The 19,984-nt window shown below is 31.6% G+C and overlaps 2 protein-coding genes across 2 annotated transcripts; both read left to right on the top strand.

Annotated features, from left to right (window-relative positions):
- The first annotated feature begins 156 nt into the window (after positions 1-156).
- Positions 157-7,332, top strand: LOC143075316 (serine/threonine-protein phosphatase PP1-gamma catalytic subunit A). The gene is made up of 7 exons (XM_076250689.1): positions 157-357; positions 2,113-2,244; positions 2,907-3,137; positions 3,782-3,886; positions 5,197-5,420; positions 6,074-6,208; positions 6,713-7,332. The coding sequence occupies exons 1-7, from the start codon at positions 303-305 to the stop codon at positions 6,815-6,817; spliced, it is 987 nt and encodes a 328-aa protein (XP_076106804.1). The 5' UTR covers positions 157-302; the 3' UTR covers positions 6,818-7,332.
- Positions 7,333-14,476: 7,144 nt separating this feature from the next.
- Positions 14,477-18,494, top strand: LOC143075313 (cytochrome P450 2J2-like). Its single transcript, XM_076250687.1, has 4 exons — positions 14,477-14,867; positions 15,426-15,935; positions 16,578-17,015; positions 18,215-18,494. The coding sequence occupies exons 1-4, from the start codon at positions 14,534-14,536 to the stop codon at positions 18,397-18,399; spliced, it is 1,467 nt and encodes a 488-aa protein (XP_076106802.1). The 5' UTR covers positions 14,477-14,533; the 3' UTR covers positions 18,400-18,494.
- The last annotated feature ends 1,490 nt before the right edge of the window (positions 18,495-19,984 follow it).

Genomic DNA, 19,984 nt, shown 5'->3' with positions numbered 1-19,984 from the left:
ATTATGTGAAATTCTCATTTGACATTTTCATAAAGTTTAATAAAATCTAGCTCAATCACGATTTAACATTTGTTTTTTTTCTACAATTTCTGGTGAATATAAAATATAGTCCCTAATATTTAATGTAGTTAAGAGCCGAATTACTACTCAATGCGTGATAATTTCATACGCATCTTGACGACCGCCATTTTAATACTTCTGAAATATTGGAGGGGGATCAAACAAAATCCGCAATCATCCGGCTGTTGGGGTCATCTAAATTTTTGAAAACATCGTAGACCTCAGGACAAGTCTTCTTTGTAATGGCAGACACTGATAAATTAAATATAGATAGCATAATAGCAAGATTATTAGAAGGTAAGTAGTAGCTTCCGTCCCCAAACAATATATTTACGATTCTCCGTTGACTAGGAGGAGACGATCGCCGGATAGTTCATATAGAATTAGCAATACAATTTTGCAATTGAAAATTGTGATATGTGAACTTTCGAAATAAAGTACATATGTATAAACCCGTTATTGAGACGCGAAACCCAACAGTTTCTGACGTATTCTTAGTCCAAGAGTTCTTGCAAAGAATTGCACCTGTTGACACAGGTCTGCATAAACCAATAGTATATATTGAGTCATAAGTCATCATTTTGAATTAACAAGAAGATAGTTGTAATACCTAATAAGTTTTGATAGGCATTTATGTTTTAAATGTGTACTGGGTAGGAAGGTCAACCAAATATGAAATAAAGTCTATACAGAGTGCATAACATTAAAATTGAATTTGTGTGGGTCTCATTGGGGTCAAAGCGTGACGCGGAATTCAGAGTTTTCGAAAATGGTCGGTCAAAATGAGGCTCCGACCAGTATTTTGAAAGCTAGTGCCTTTTTTATTGGTAATTAGTTGTACTGCAACTAATTCCAGTACGTGCTTACATCTGCATGAAATGTACCTGCTGTTAACCGGTACTGGACTACTGGTTTCCGATTATAAACAAACTGAAACCAAAGTGGCAATCCACACGTGGCCTGTTAAATTTGTTCATGTAGCCATCCCAGCAAACAATCGCTGATTGAACCCTTCGATGGAGATAACATAAAAAATTATACTGAGAAACTAACTCAGATGATGAAATGGATAGTGAAGATGACTTAAAATAGAAACAAGCAGATAGTTAAAGTTATCAGAGGTATCAGGATTATAATTTGGTACGCCAGACGCGCGTTTCGTCTACATAAGACTCTGACGCTCATATCAAAATATTTATTTATAAAGCCAAACAAGTACAGAACTGTTCCTTTATTGTTAATTTGTCTGTGGCTGTGAAAAATAAAACTAATAATAATAAAGTTATTTTTCGATAAATGTTATTTTTTTATTTCAGGATAAAATTGACAGATTTTTTCATGACTGGTTTAAATTTTGTAGAACTGACAAATAATCTTGCTTTGTCGGTCCTATGAACGACGGATGAAAAAACATTTTCGCAAACTCTGTTGATTGCCAAATTTTGTAAACGTGAAAGTCAAATTATTGTGGTGGGAAAAAAATCTAGCTTGACACAGGAAATTACATAAAAATGAGAATTGCCTTCGCACATCGTGTTAGCAAGATTCAGGACTCAAATAAAACATTTAGCGGGATCTGGGATCAGAACCCCCCAATGAGACCCCCTGGTCTAGTTCACAACATCAATTGCTACAGGGCTGAGGGCCTGAGTTCAGTTTTGACTCGGGTGCTGAAAATATCAGTACATCAGTAGAATGATAGTCGCCTTGCATCTCTGGTATCCAGACCACAGTCACTTGTTTCTATTCATTGGAAGGTCTACTAGCCATATTAATAGAAGGTGGCTAACAAAACTTTTTGTAGGTTAAACCGTTTCTGCTTAGAATGCTTATTCTATTAAAGCTTTTAAGTTCATGCAAAAAAATCCTTACCTTTCATGTATATGAATCAATTCATTTAATATTTTGTTTTAACACTAAACAAATTTTATATCCCACACAGTGCTCCTCTTCACAGTAATCAAACTATAATTCACTAAACCATGACGAAAATTTGAAATACCAACATTTAAATGTACATGTATTTACTATCGAACAAATTATCTTTTATAGTGAGAGGATCAAGACCAGGGAAAAATGTACAACTGACAGAATCAGAAATAAGAGGACTTTGTCTCAAGTCAAGAGAAATATTTCTAAGTCAACCAATTCTTTTAGAACTAGAAGCTCCTTTGAAGATATGTGGTAAGTGGAATAATCAGAGTTTCATTATTATGCATTGAAATGAAGGTTATTGATATATAAAAACCTTACAACAATGGGCCTGGCTTATTCACATAAAAAGGGTCACAATTTATTAATTTAAACACTGACTGAACCATGTTTAAAGAGTCTTCCTACAATTGCATTATTGCTTCTTGTTAACATTTAAAAAAAATGTATTGTAAATATGTGCATCTTTGTACCCTTTTATGATTCCTTATTCATCATCTTTATGTTCAAAACCTTTTCAGCAAATCTACATGAAAAGAAAAATCGTTCATAAGTCAAACACAGCTGAGATACTTCAGAAATATACAGATGAAAACTAGTACACAAAACTATTCAAGTGATTAAATAATGCATGCTAGTTTAAATGATGATCCTTGAATCCTTTTCTTGATGTCCTACTTCAGATCAAAACAAAATCACATTGAAAATCCATGTATTTAGCTGTCAAATGTTTGATATATTTTTCTGAGCTGTATTATAATGGTACAGTTCATTTAAATTAAGAAGAAATAAACCATTTGTTATGATGATTCTAGATATTTTGCTTGTTTAGAGGGTTATATATGATTTTGAATTTTCTTGTATTTTATTGCTGAACATATTACTTTTCTTAAATACAAATTGTTCTGTTTTAGGTGATATACATGGACAGTATTATGATTTACTACGATTGTTTGAATATGGTGGGTTCCCACCAGAGAGTAACTATCTCTTCCTAGGAGATTACGTAGACAGAGGAAAACAGTCACTGGAAACTATATGTCTCCTTCTGGCATATAAAATCAAATACCCTGAAAATTTCTTCTTACTCAGAGGCAATCATGAATGTGCTAGTATAAACAGAATCTATGGATTTTATGATGAATGTAAGTGAAAGGAAGATTTTTAATAAGAATTAAAATTGATTAAACTAGAAATAATGAGAGACATCTTGAAAAACGCATACTTCTGGACTCTTAACAAATAAGATTTAAATGCACACATTAGTCTTGTACATTAGCAGGATATAGTGCTGCTGGAATTAAAACAACATGTACATCCTCGAAAGAATATAACTAGTTCTGAGAAATGTCACAATTTCTATTTAGACATTAAGGTGTGCAAACTATATTTCATAGGGACAAAAATAATGTGTTTGATTAACTGTTGATGTTCTGGATATAAAAATTAAACTTAAGTTAACTCGAGGAGTAAAAAAACTACATAATAACTTTTAAAATGTTGGACAGGATACAAATGATTTGTTATAATCTACTGCAAACTTTAAACAGCTTTTATTTTCAAAATTCCAATAAGGGAACATACTTTATATAAAAGTATTATTAGAAGAGGATTTTGTTAACAGAAAGATATTGTTTAAAGGACACACTGAACACAGTCTTGCTATTCCGAAGATATGCCCTTCAGTATTTTGTTATCTAAAAAAACTTCCATCTATTGAAAATATAATGAATATTTTGATTTTTTGAGAAGAGATCATCTTTTAATTATAATGTATTGTTCTTTTTAGGTAAACGAAGATACAATATAAAGCTGTGGAAAACATTCACAGACTGTTTCAATTGTTTACCTATTGCTGCAATTATTGACGAGAAAATCTTCTGCTGTCATGGAGGTAGGAATATTTCATTGGTTTTAATATTTTGTTTATTTAAAAAGAAATAGAAAATGTTTAGATGAACAATGACAAGAAATCGCTAGTTTTAATGTCATTGAGTTTGTGTGGATTTCGAGCAAAGAATAGTTTCCATCTTATAAGCAAAAAAACCTATTTCTAACATTCAGGTAAAATTCATCAACAAAACAATCATACAGAGATATGTGATGTTTTTTACTTGTTGGTGGAAATTTTTACATTCTCTGCATAAATATTGTTTATATACCACGACAGATGATTGTTTATTTTATAAGCAGTTAGAAGATTAAACGTATTGACTTGTGCTGGGAGATGCCAGAAATTTCAAGTCGCCACTACCATTGAATGTAGAGATCTGATGTTGAAACAAGTATATATGACATGAGATGTGTTGAGAACCCACTACATTGCACTAGGCAGGCTTGGTGACATATCTGACATGAACTTGATTTGTGACTTGTAAGAAATCTTGTTCAAAATATATAAATTACCTATTACCTTTCAGTTACGTTAAATATAGCTGAATTTGGAATTGAAGTGCAGAAAACTTGATTCAACAACAATTTTAATTGTGAGATGGCTACACAGTTAAACGGCCTATCTGAGGCCCTCATTATATAAATCATAAACATGCTGAAAAACAATAAGTACATACATGTACTTTTATTAAGTGTCTTCAGACAATGTCAGACTGATACAAGTAACAAGAATAAATATCAGTTGTATAAAAAATTCAAAGAGTAAAATAACAATGGTTGTAAAATCTGAACATGATGAATGAAATATTTGCTATTTGAATTTTAAGCAAACAATAGTCAGTTGTGCTATAACTATCTTATTCTAGAATGTACAATCATACCTGCCAAGTTTTCAAAATGACCATGGGGGTTTTTGCGTGCAAGATGGCTGCCATACTTCTAAAAAACTTTCAAGGGGGCCTTCAAATACAGTGTAATGTTGTTTTTTGGCTTCTTCATACTTTAATAAGCCTCAATTCATTGTAAAATTATTTTTTTTGTTAAAATTGTGGACATAATTGCTCTTTAAAATTTCAAATTGGGAGCCTCCATGGGAAAAATCCCCCGCAAATAGTGACAGTTGGAAGGTATGTACAATTGCATTGATAAGTTGAGTATATCATACATGTAATGTGTGTGTGATTAGGCAATTTCAAATAAAAAGTACAAAATATTCAAAATAGCAAAATACCAAAAAACTGGTTCCTCAATCAAAAGATGAACTTTTTTGTAAAACACTAACTTAGATCATTCATTTTGGTTTACTTGTAGGTCTGAGTCCAGATTTACAATCTATGGAACAGATCAGAAGAATAATGAGGCCTACAGATGTACCAGATCAGGGATTATTGTGTGATTTATTATGGTCTGATCCAGACAAGGAAACGATGGGCTGGGGAGAAAATGATAGAGGTGTATCATTCACATTTGGTGCAGAAGTTGTTGCTAAGTTTTTACATAAACATGACCTTGATCTTATATGCAGGGCTCATCAGGTAAGTCACAAAAATATTTTATTAAAAGGTTGTTTTTTTCTCAACTCTTGAATGACTTTAGTGGCTCATTATGTATTTATTTGATATGAAAGGTTAACTCATTTGGAAAATGTATGGTTTGAAGATTGACTACTTTATGCAGAAATGATTTTCTCAGCACAAGATATCATGCATTTTGAAAGAGCCTAGTTTGGCTTGTTCTTTACAAAGTTCTTTTTAATCTTGTATAATAAATTATAACAAGTATAATTATTTCATACAAGTCTTATAATCATATCTTACAAAGTTGTACAAAAGTGCATACATAAACTGTATAAATAAAGCAGAGAGAATGAATGTCAATAAGATGACCATTTAACTATAGGTCATAGCTTAGATTTCCATCACTGAAAAAAAAACCGATACACAAATTAATTTTCAGTAATAAAATTTACCAAATTGGAATAAACAGTAAATGTACACAGAATAGATAGAGAAATAAACATTTATTCACAAAACTGAAGCTACTTGTGTGGTTTTTAATGGCAATTCAAATCGGACACAACATGTATAGAAGATTTTATTCAATTGGCCAAAACTGTTTCATCATAGAATTATATAAGAGTAAAACTATTTGATACTTATCTTTTACATCAATATTTTTTTCTTTACAGGTAGTAGAAGATGGATATGAATTCTTTGCCAAAAGACAGCTTGTAACTTTATTCTCTGCTCCAAACTATTGTGGTGAATTTGATAATGCAGGAGCAATGATGAGTGTTGATGAAACTCTAATGTGCTCATTCCAGGTAATGATAAATCTTTAAATCATAAATATTGTATGCACTCTTTATAATGTCTTAAAGTACTTAATGTCATAAGGTACAGTTTATGCATCTCAGTATGTTGGAAATTGTGCAAACTTGATACTTGGATATTTACCTGGTTACACCCTTTTGATCTATAAAAAAAACCAAAACAATATAAATAGACATATTGGTTGAGAATTCAAACCTATTTCTGAGAGGGGTTTGACTGATTGTAAATAACAACGAGTGAAAGATTTCCTGGATAAATCTTGGTTCTAAAGCATTAAAGATTTGCTGCTATGAGATGACCAAAAAATGGCATTGTACAACACACAAACACAACTGTGAAGAGAAGCCACTGCACTTCTATTATGCTTTATTGTACCTAACTCATTAACACTTGGAAATCATAGTATGATCTACAAAGCATTCTACTCTTTGGTACTGATACTGTTAATTATTAGAGAATATTAAATAATAGGACAATATCCTTTTTTTCTTCAGATTTTGAAACCAGCCGATAAGAAGAAATTTCCTTATGGTGGATTAAATGCAGGCCGTCCAGTAACACCACCAAGAGGACAGGTCAAAAGTAAAGGGAAAGTGTAATACATTCAAATAGATATGGATAATAAAAAACAGTGCTAAATCACTGTGAACATTTTAATTCAGTGGAAACTTTGTTGAAGATCTCGATGGAAATTATTTCAGAGGTCAAATTTTTAAATATTTCGTGAGTGTGAAAGCTCATTTAAATTAAAGTTCTTTAGGCCAAAGGCAAATAAATTGTGTGTATGTGTGTGAGCTCCATATTGAATGAGTGCCACTTTAAATTACAGTGAACAATGGTGAACCAGTCAATTCTAATTGCAGTTATAAAGTAACTTTGAGCTACAATTTCTTATATATCGTAATCGATTCATATTATCATAAATTGTTAAGGAAATTGTAACCCAAAGTTAATTCTCATGAAGTGATTGTGATCTGATTTGTACATTCTTTTTTGTGTCCAAATATTTATTGAAAGCATTTGATGTACAGTGTAATATATATGTCATATTTTGTAAATCTACAAATTCTGAAATTATGTGTCAAATTACATTAAAATTATATATTGTAAGAAATAGTGTTTGGTTATAAAAACATGCCTGTAAAATTGTTGTAAATTTGATTAAAAAAACGTAATTTAACATTTGGTAAGCAACAGGTGTTTTAAAGATTTATATAATCTAGATAAAGAAATGGGTAAAGGGAGGTAATTCAATATTTTTCAGACGTCAAGATGTAAATATTTTGTGTCCATGTCCTGTGTATATAATTTTATATGTAAATATATTTCTCTGAGATTAAAACAGAAGAAATGTAGAATATATCCTTCCCCCTCCAATCTAAATGATGATAGTTTTGTACATTTCTTCTGTTAAAACTTCTATGTTTAGCTACTGTAATTTCCCAAATATAAATTGTGAACATAATTTCAATATTGTTATACTATTCAATTTATTGATTGATTTTGCTCTTCCTGACCTTATCAAATAAATCTGAAACCTGAATTCAATTGTTTAAAATGAAATATGTATTTGTTTACTATAATCATACTTATTTACAGCATAAAATAGCAGTTAATCTTAATGACTGTTTTTCTTTAATTTATAAGAAAGTAGTATCATAGGATTATGAAGAAAAAAATTTGAAATGTTAAAACGTATTCACAGGGTTCAAAAGAATAACAAAAAATAACTTTGGAATGTTTGTTACATTTTGCCTATACACATGATACAAATCGGAATTGAATGGTATAGTTTATCTATTCACTTTTCAAAGGCTTATAATATTTGATAATTTAATGGCAGTAGTATGTCAGAAAATAACTTTTTATACTTTTTATAATTTGCTTGCAAGCAAAGGTACATGTATCTATGGTAACAGTAAATGACAGGTACAAGAAACATTATGATGATCAAATTATGTTAAAAAATAATAAATTAAGAAAATAAACGGAATATCAAATTATAAAAATATCATTTATCATCTATACACAAGTGCAAAGAGTGTATCAAGAATGCTTAAAACTATAATTTTTAGTTAAAATATTATTACATTCTTGTCTGATCAAATTTCCAGTTTCATCCTAATACTATTTTTGAACTACCATTAGACGACCCTTCATTTAGGCGATTTAAGTTTAAGAGGTTGTCCTGTACTATTTTTTATTGGAAATTCTCATTGGAAATCTGTGGATAGTAAGAAATAGTACAGGATTTATTTCATTTAGTGTTTCATAGAGCTTGTCATGGTAGGTTCTTTGTCTGTAATTCATAATGGCAACTTTTGTGTGTGGCACAGTATAGGTTATACTTGGAGTACTTTAAAAAGAAAGAAAAAACAGTTTATTGCTTCGCATGTCAAAACTTGCATCGGTGTGGTAAAATTTCATCTGCTTCCCAAAAAATTCAGCAAGATGTCATAAATGAGAAAGTTGTGATTTGATTTACTTTACTTTGCTTATATTAAGATATAAAGTATTCCTTCATTACAAATTGCTTTCTTTCAGGTGTAATATGCATTCCTAAATTCTTAGACTGTTGCATATATATATATAACAATGTTATTTGTTGGTTCCTATTTTATTGCACTTGAGGTCATTGATTGTGTGTAGATTTTAATCTTTGGTGTTCTGACTGTTACCTGTTTTAATTTCAAAAACTTGCTATCCTGTCATTGCCTTTGTTTAAATGAAATATAGTTTTTGTCATGTACATGTAGATGCTATTGTGTATAGATACAAATAAATTTTGTAAAAAAAAAATGACATGTCTTTTATTTTGAGTTCCGACAAACTGCTCGGGGGGAGTTGTAATATCCTTTATGGACTTTATTGTCAATTATCACAGGTGCTGGTTGAGTTGCCTCAGTGTCAAGCTAGTTAATTGTTTCATGGGATCACTTTGTTCCTGTTGTCCAAGTCATGTTTTGGTTTAACTTGTATTGATTCTCCCTCAGCTTGGGAGATTGAAAACATTGTATTGGACACATATGAATGATGTCCCTGCTTGCTTTAGCAGGTGCATTAAAAAGAAGATGCGTGGATTAAGGGGATCACATTCTATAAGTTATGTACACACAACTGTTGAAGGATGCAAAATGCCAAAATTTAAAATAAACGTAGTGTACTCTTGTTATTGATGGTTGAAAAATTTCTGACCTTTAAGTGAAGTTGTTCAATACCAATAGTGAACTAGTTGAGAAGGATTTGTAGACAAAGGTGTTATTTTGATGAATGGTTTGGATCTAAATGCAATTCCACAGTCTAAAAATGTGATGATCAGATAATAAACACCCTGGATTCTTTAATGAGGGAAATAATTTGTAATTCGATCATTTGCAGATTTGGAAGCTATATTTCAAATTTCTTGTCTGTTCATTTTATTTGTAAGTAAACTGAGAGTGTACTGGTATTAACAATTGAAAATGAAGCGCTCACATGGATATTAAGGATTATCATTAAATTGCATCTGTTGTAACTTTTGAAAAGATCGTTTCTACAAAACTTCTTGCGACTAATGTTACTAAACTAAGACATACAAATTGAAGATTGTATCCGTCTCTTTCTACTGATAAGCATGTATTTATTGGTTTATATTAGGAAGTTAAGGCAGATTGCAAAAGAGAACTTGTCATACGTCAGGATAAATGTATCATATTCTAACCTAACAGTCTGATTAGTCAGTTTTAAGATATGATGAGGTGAAGAAATTTCCCGATTGTGTGACATCAATATTTCACAAGTTATCTGGAAAAGCTATAAAACAAGTTTAGTAACGACACTGAAAAGTGCACAATCTTGAAGTGTCTTGCCTGCCTTGTTACATTGTTCTTGTGAGAGAAATTATATGCTATGCACTGAATATAGCTCTGCTTATAGTATCTTTAATAGAAACCCCTAATTATGAAAAAAATGAATGTTAACCAATAAACTATAAAAATGAGGTTAATGTAAGATGAACACTGCCGTTCATGTTATATGGCATTCTATCGATCCATATGCAGAATATAGTTGACCTATTGCTATAAATAGTTTCTGAGAACGGACATAACCTTGGTAAAGTAATCCAGGTCAGTTAACACTAGTACTGCAAAGACAGACTTTTCCCTAACATTCATTTCATACACAAAATATAGATGTATACAGTAAATGGACATTGACTAATGAATTATGGAAGTGAGTTTAAGGTCAGATGACGCATGTATACATGACAAGAATCATGTATACCAAATTAAGTACAGGACAATGATGTTATATATGACACACAGAAACTTTATGACATAACATGTATGGTAATATTCTTCACAAAGTTCAAAAATGTCTGGATTCACCGAAAAAGCTAACCAAGCCAAAAAAAAATTCGGAAAGAGAAATTTTTGTACTTTAATTTTTGCGTGATCGTATAATCTAAATATGTTACTTTTTTTGTTTTAAATAAGACCAAAAATTAGTGATTGAGTTTTCACTGTGTTAATTTATTTCACAAGAGGTTACAAAAAGTCAGCAAAAAGTATCTCGTTACTGAACGAGAAATTAATAATGAAATAGACTGTGACACTTCATTCTCAACTAAAGTTCAAAACAATAAAAGCACCAAATGCCCATTTAAAGTGAAATTAAAACTAGCAACAATAAGAAAATACAAGACGGAACACTGGAACAACCCTAGTCAATTCTTTATTTTTTTTTTGTTACATCGGATGTACTTCCAAAGACATATTATTTAATTTTACGGCTTTTAAAAAAAAAATCGAAGTCAATCTGTTTTTTGCTTTGATGTATATTTATTGCCAGTTACAAATATTTCACAAGGCAATTAAATCAAATGAGTGAAAGAAAAGACTGAAGTTTCATCGCATATTCTAGCTCTATGAACTTTTGAGGTTTTATTTTATTATCCTGTACAAAAAGCAAACATGGAACCTCAAAAAGGTTGGTTGTGGGGGTAATTTTACAAACAAAGGGCATGTCAAATTTCGTATGATTGACATCAGTCATCGTTTTCACATAATTTTGTTGCAAGCTGTTTTGCCCTTGCGCGTACAAACAAAGTCTTGAAGGAAATCTGCTGACATAGGTCCCGCAAAGAAAATCGAGAGCAAACCGTTTTTACCCTCTTGCCAACCTTTCAGAGACTTTGGGAAGTATGTTCGCTGGTTTAGCAATATTAACGTACACCCAGACTTGCGTTTGAAGCAATGGACGTATGATGTGCTGTAAAAACTAGTTTTCACATGCATGGGCGAATTCTTACACAAGATCCTTTGTGGTGTCAAATTCCAACTTAAGCTTGTTTAACTCATCATGCTATCTGAACTTTCCCTTGAGTGAAACAACGATGCGACAAATGCACGACCATCGTTAACGGCGGATTCCTGATCTCCCGTTGAAAAACTTATCGGAAGAGTTTGGAATTTTTCTGCATCCCTCCGCAAAAGCATAAACATGGATATCTTACCTATAGCCCAAAAAAAGAAGAATTTGTGTCCCAACCTGTCAGGGCATGGGAAGCTGGTAGTTAATATGGCAAGCCGTTTTGTTTTTCATTCTAATTTCTTCAAAATATCTCATAAACTTTATAAGATATTATATAGTCTATGAGATATCTTATAAACTATATGAGATATCTTATATATTAAAGGAGATATTTTATCTATTATACAAGATACATGATGTATTATATGAGATATCTTATATTAAAGTAGATATGTTGTCTATTACACAAAATTTATGATGTATTATATGAGATATCTTATATATTAAAGGAGATATCCTATCTATTATACAAGATACATGATGTATTATGTGAGATATCTTATATATTAAAGGAGATATCCTATCTATTATACAAGATACATGATGTATTATGTGAGATATCATATATATTAAAGGAGATATCCTATCTATTATACATGATATATGATGTATTATATGAGATATCTTATTTATTAAAGGAGATATCTTATCTATTAAACAAGATATATTATGTATTATATGAGATATCTTATATATTAAAGGAGATATCTTATCTTTTATATAAGATACATGATGTATTATATGAGATATCTTATATATCAAAGGAGATATCCTATCTATTATACATGATATATGATGTATTAAATGAGATATCTTATATATTAAAGGAGATATCTTATCTATTAAACGAGATATATGATGTATTATATGAGATGTCTTATATATTAAAGAAGATATCTTATCTATTATACAAGATATATGATGTATTATATGATATATCTTATCTATTATACAAGATATATGATGTATTATATGATATATCTTATCTATTATACAAGATATATGATGTATTATATGAGATATCTTATCTATTATACAAGATATATGATGTATTATATGAGATATCTTATATACATATTAAAGGAGATATCTTATCTATTATACAAGATAGATGTATTATATAAGATATCTTGAAATACGAACAGTAAGTTTTACCTTTGTCTTTTAGTTTCCGTTCTCTAACTTTATTTTCTCTCAATCAAATATAATGAAACGTACACACAATGCTTATTTACATAAAACACAGATAAAAAATGGCTTGGAATTCAAAACTTAATTAAAATTTATTAAAACATTTATTGAATCCCTACAAAAATCTGATATTGTTCAGGTAGCGTCCAAATTCAGCCGTATTTGTCCGATTCTTATCCGATTTGTATCTTTCTCATGGTACACAACGATCGAATCCCCAGAGTCCCGATTTTACCGAATGTGATCTGACATAGAGTAGACAGTGACCAGACCGTGAACCGACGCTGACGGAAGATATCTGTAAGAAAACTGTAGCCATATTTAGGATGACCAGGTACTGTCGGAACGCAATCCATTCACAATCTGCTGTACCGCATTGCAAACGGCTTTGTTTGGAGTCTGTCATAATGTGATTGTACTGATTGTCGGGACTCTGACGTGGGTATCTTTGCCGAATTTCGTATTAATAACTGGACTATTCCTAAACGGTTTCGGCAAAAACGGTTCACATTCGGCAAGATCTGGATGCAATCTCGACCCAATCGGCCAAAAAACCAGCAATGACTAATTTCTTCAGATCATGCACGTTCCAGTGGACAATGTCCAGAAAACACAGAAAATTGTTACGATTTCAATCCGACACATCAGAATCTGTCACGATATATTCAAGACTGTCATCTGACTAGACAATTAAGTTAGACGCACCTAACTCCGTGCATGTCAGGGTTTTTTTCCAGACCTCTCCAGAACATTCCCGATCCGTATAGTTATCTGTTACGAACGTTTACCACTTTAATGGACATTTCAGATCAATGAGGATGGTTATTCGACATTTTACGTAGCGCTGTCTGATCTAAAACGAGAGCCATAATCGTCACTGTGTCACTATGGCTAAATACAACGCGACTACGAACTACTATTATAGATCGAGGTTTTGTTGTATGTTTCGCCAACAGCACGGGGTGCCTGTGTCACTATGGCTAAATGCAACGCGACTACGAACTACTATTATAGATCGAGGTTTTGTTGTATGTTTCGCCAACAGCACGGGGTGCCTACAATATCACTTAGTCGAATGTTCACCGAAAAAAAAACGGCGGTAATCCTGTTATTATCTTACACTATTGCGAATTTATCGGGGCCCCGTAAGGGACGACATCAAAAGATCAATGAAGGATACACAACTTAATTCAAATAGTTTGGGGGTGGGGGTGAAAATTGCTGCAAGTTTTGGTTGATTGACATCGATTTTACATATATCCTTATTGATCAATCAATTTTTCCAAAATTAAGATAGGAAAGGGGGTGGGTAGGGGGGTCAACGAAAAACTATGTGAATTAAGTTTTTTTTTATCCTACATTGAACTTTTGATGTCGTCCCTAAGTTTCGTTTTGATGAAAAATTGACAAATCACTGAAGATATATGTATACAATGTATCTTAATAAACATATCATTTGGTGGATCAGAGATTGATGACCGTCCTGGATTAGCTTTTTGTGTGGAATTACTGACATGTTGCTTAATCATTTGTTTCTTCTATTTCTTGATTTTTTCTTGTTATCTTTTTTAAAGTGTCAAAAAAGGGTGCGGCGTAAGCAATAACAATTAAATGACATTGAATTATAAACTAAACCCTCGATCAACATTGAGCTACACATTGAACTTGTCGAGATATGATAAACAAAAATTGACCCCAGGTAAATGACGGTCATATAGATGACTAGATATTATTTCCGTTTATGTTCTATTTAGACAAATCTTGCATAAATCATGGTAGTAGGTGTCGGTACTATTTTGGTGGCATTGATAGTATTTCTGGTGACGTATTTGTTGATGCGATGTAGAAAACCTTCTGATCTGCCACCCGGACCCACACCACTTCCCGTTTTGGGTAACCTCAAATTAATTTGGGGCAAAAGTTTACTAGATGTTGCAGCAACATTACAGAAGAAGTATGGTGATATATTTAGCCTGTCTATTGGACCATATTGGATGGTGTTTATAAACAGATACGATGCACTGAGAGAGGTTTTTGTGAAACATGGGAATACATTTTCAGATAGACCAGATGTCTGGTACCTAAGAGAAGTGAAGAAGAAGAAAGGTAAGGTGTACATATTAGTTCACGATGAGTAAATTTAGATATTTGATAATGTTCCCATACACTTGTATTGTTGTTAGAACTATGCGAGCTATCAAATTTCTAAAACCTGCATTTATGCAAGAAAACAATTCCGCATATGGTCTTCATGTTTATAAGTTTAAAATATAAAGAGAAAACCCATTGGACAGTCATAATTATTGTTTAAAAGAAACCACGCATAACATCATGACCAAACGGAAAAGGTAGGAGTGACATACGTGGGCCTCAAACATAATACACAATTTTATTTTTTGGGTATTGTTTCTGCGTCTAAAAGGAATCGAAAACGGGTATTACAGCTTAATATAAAGTTTAAAATTAAGTTTTATCGAGGATTCAGCTACGAAAATGAATAAGATCATTATGTATCAAGAAACATATTCTGCCCTTTGGTCGGGTTGTTGTCTCATTGACACATTCCCCATTTCCATTCTCAATTTTAACGTTATAGTTATAGAATCGGTTTGGTTATTTTGAATCAAAAGATATCACCTATCGGTTGTTTTTTTGTATTAACAGGTCTTGCTGCAGGTTATCCGTGGAAAGAACAGAGAGCTTTCACACTGAACCTCCTAAGAGGATTCGGATTTGGTACGAGGTCAATGGAATCCATTATTACAGAGGAATGTGAAAAGTTTACTGAACTGTTGGCAGACACTCAAGGGAAAGAATTTGCGATTAGTGGAGTTATTAATAAAGCTGTATCTAACGTTATTTGTTCCATTGTTTTAGGAAAACGGTTTAGTTACGATGACCAAGAATTTGATAAATTCGTCAAAATAATAACCGAAACAGTAGTAAATGAATACACTCCGAAGGTAAACATATTGCCCGTACTACTTCATATACCGAAAGTAAAAAGTAGATGTGATCATTGCATTGAACAAAATAATTTGATTAGAGCTTGGTTTCAAAAGCAAATAGATGAACACAAAGAAACGCTTAACGAGGACCACTGGAGAGATTTTATTGATGCTTACTTGGTTCAAATTAAGAAGATGAAGAGAGAATCAGACACTCAATTTACAGGTTTGTTCTTGTAGGGGTTACTTTGATAGGTGTAAGCTGTTTCTAAATTTTTTAAATTTAACCAAGACTAAGGGTACTTTGGTGTACTCTACTTCGATTAGACTAAATTTCTCCACCAATGTCACAGTATTTGTTAAAAGAGTATGCCATGACATCAGAAGTGATTATAATTATTTAAAAAAGTTAAAAAAAAACAAAAAAACAAAAAAAAACAACAACCCAAAACAACAACAACAGCATTTTTTTTTTATTAATCATACTTAAGATAAAAGTAGTATTTATCTCGCAAGTGTAAATTTTTCTCATTTACAGAAATGGAATACACCCTAAAAATGTATAGTTAAACATATAAGGCTTGAAAGAGAGGCGAAAGATACCAAATGGAAATTCAAACTTTAAGTCGAATATAAACTGACAACGATATCGTAAAAAAACGAAAAAAGAGAAACTATAAACACAAACATAGAACACTAAAGACTGAACAATACGAAACCCATCAAACAGCGGGATAATCTCAGTTACCCTTCAAGGTTAAGCATGTCCTGCTCCTATAGTTGTTGATATAAGAACAAACTCGATGAAAAGTCTGCCAGAAAAGAAGGAATCAATAAATATTTCCCTTTTTATCTAATATAATTTCAGAGGAAAACCTTAAATATGTAATACTCGATTTGTTTAGCGGCGGAACTGAAACTACTTCGTCGACTATTGGATGGGCGGTCTTATGTCTTGTTAACCACCCTGAAATTCAAGAAAAGATTCGAACTGAAATGCAGAAAAACGTATCCAGCGGACCTCCTATTCTGTCTGATAGAAATAATCTTCCTTACTGTGAAGCAGTTATCCATGAAGTTATGAGAATGGAGCCTATTTTACCAATGTCCATATCCCATACGGCATCAGAAGATACTGTCGTCAATGGTTACCGGATTCCTAAGGGTGCTATTGTTGTTCCAAATTTATATTCTGTAATGCATGATGAGGAAGTATTTCCTGATTCAAACAAGTTTGATCCTGGAAGATTTCTAGACGGTAACGGAAAATTCCATGCGCCAGAAAAGTTTTTGCCGTTTTCATTAGGTAAGTTATGCACATTCGGTGTTTTAACTTCAAACTATCAAAATATGCAACAGAAACGTAACATTTAATGTTTTCATGACAATGCATACATATTTTAGATTGTCTGATGGGGTCAGATTTTTAATAATACTCATGGTTTTTCACATCCAGTCGAATTTAGTTATATTTCAATACGAGAATGCTATTCTGGAACTTCACCATAAATATAATCTATTATTCTCTGCCGCGCAGTCTTGTAAATCCCCTGCTCATATTTTATTGGTTTTCAATGCTCTTCAACTTCGTATTGTTTTGGCCTTTTAATTTGTTTTTGGTTCGAGCATCGCTGATAAGTCTTTTCTAGACGAATCGCGCGTCTTGCGTAAACTCAAAAGTTTACTCCTGGTTTCTATCAGATGTCTATTTATGCGAAGCACGAATATCAATTATATTATACTCAATAACGTATAACAATTCTAAATGAACTTACTATTTTAATTTTTGTGTCAATTATTATTTATTGTATTGATAACACGCCTCTGTGGTGGTAATAAAGCAGATTGTGACCACTGGAAAACATTGTCAACATTAGTTTTGTCTCGTTTTTGTTTTGAAAGAGTAAAAAATCAACTATATCACCCTCTCAATTATGAGCTAATTGAACTAAATGTTGTTTGATAATTGTCTTTAAAAACTTAATTTTGAAAGTAACATACTATGCCATGTCATGTAAATATGTAACAAGCATCCGGCGTATTTAGTAAAGCGCAAGAATGCTAAAGTGTCTTCGCGAAGGGTAATACAATAGATAAGCCAGGGATAGACCTTGTCTCTTTTGTAAAATTCATCAGACCAATTCTGCATTTTAGCGTATAGAATGTAATAAGCACAGATACACTAATAAGATTAATCCTGATTGTTCTGTTAAAAACATAAGCATTAATAACATAAACAGTAGCAATTTTCAGCACCAGATGCGCATTTCGACAATCAATGTCTCTTCAGTGAAGCTTGAGGACAAAATATTTGAAAATCCTAAGCTTATTAAAAAGAAGAAGAGCTATGAACCAAAAAGCTCTGAATGTTCATAAAAGAAAACACCTGTTAATGACAAATTAAGACGCGTTTGGTGTACATACTGTAAATCCTGGTATCTATGATGAGTTTATTCACTGTCGTGTAGGTTAAATAAAATTATATCATCTTGTTTTTGTTTATAGGTAAGAGAGTATGTCCAGGTGAAGCATTAGCACGGAATGAACTGTTCCTGTTCTTTACCTCTTTACTTTGGAATTTTAAGATCCTACCTCCAGAAGGTCAACCACCTCCACCGATTGTAGGTAAACTTGGTGTGACCTATGGACCTCTTCCCTATAAAGTTAGATTTGTAAAATACAGAGACTAATTTTGAATGAAATATTTATACGACAGTTACAAAGTGCAATACATTACAAATAATTTATTGGCAAAAATCAAAAAACAATAAATGTTAAAGACCTATTGCATATATAGATATATTTAACAGACATGCTGCTAGTATGATAAAATGTTACATATTAAAAAAGCATATTATTAAACAGTTCATAATGTTCAGACACTCTGAAATGGGAAAAGGAAGACTAGAAAAATGTCTATCTATAGTTTATCAATATAAATATTTCTAACAGTGTTAATGTTATGCTGTCTTTTCAAAAATATAATATATAATATTTTTTTTTATGTATTTCTCGTTTTGAGGTAAAAATAAAATCACAAAAATACTGAACTCCGAAGAAAATTCTAAACGGAAAGTCGCTTATCAAATTACGAAATCAAAAGCTAAAACCCATCAAACGAATGAATAACAACTGTCATATTCCTGACTTGATACAATAGTTTTCTATGTAGAAAATGGTGGATTAAACTTGGTTTTATATAGCTAGCTAGATAAACCTCTCACTTGTATAACAGTCGCATCAAATTTATTATAGTCCAGTCAAACTAAGTTTGAACCTCAAACTAATTGCAACAGAAATGTTTTAGTTCTAATCTATTATAGCATTAAGCCCCAAATATACACAGAAAAAAGTCCTATGAAATCTTAATTGAGGAAAACTCAAAATCAGCAAAACTGAGTTTTTTTGTCAGTTTTTGGTTGATTTTCTTAAAATTCATGTAACGTATGATACTTTGATGGGGTTATAAGTTCGTATTTGACTATATTTTATAATCTTCTGCTCATAACAACCGAAGGGTAATGGGTATTTTAATTTTTTTTTCCTCCACATTTTTAATTCAAGAAATTGCAAATTTATGGCTTTCTGACCATTTCGAAAACATTATGTGAATATTTGGTATTAGTTATATCTGTAAAATATATTTGTTCAGCATCTACCTTATTTAAAGAAACTTTATACCAATATGCTTAATTAGTTTTAGTAAATTTGAGATTCTTTACCTTGACATACTGAAAAATCTAATAAAAAGTAAACGAGTGAATAATGAAATCTAGGTCAAAGCTTCATAAAAAATACGAAAACAACTTGAGAGTTGTTTGTTATACTCTAAAAACGGCTAAAATATCAAGAATCAATACATTCAATTTTTATTGATAATTTTGCCTTTTTGCAGAGTTATCTCCCATTTAAATGCAAATCTCCAAAGGAATTTTAAAATCATGATTGTTAGTTTTCCTCAAAGTTACATTTTTTTGGACTGTTTTTCTGTGTATATTTGGGGTATAAGGATAACGATAACGATTAAAAAGATTTCTGTTGCAATTACTTCAAGGTAAGGGTCAAAATGCTAGATTGAATGGACTATTATATTTTCAACGTCGTGTGGACAACAAAAAAACCTAAGACAAAATAGGTAAACATATCAAATATAGGGCACAGCAGTAAACAATGTGTATAATCTCAATAACTATAAAAACACACACATATACTCATAATACTGACGGACCTTAGAAACGCAACACTCGATTATTCTTCTAGATTTTCATTTTTAAA

Source organism: Mytilus galloprovincialis, chromosome 5 (genome assembly GCF_965363235.1).
Source record: "Mytilus galloprovincialis chromosome 5, xbMytGall1.hap1.1, whole genome shotgun sequence".
Lineage (NCBI taxonomy): Eukaryota > Metazoa > Mollusca > Bivalvia > Mytilida > Mytilidae > Mytilus > Mytilus galloprovincialis.
The sequence above is the reverse complement of the archived record's forward strand: the minus strand, read 5'-3'. Positions and strand labels throughout refer to the sequence as shown.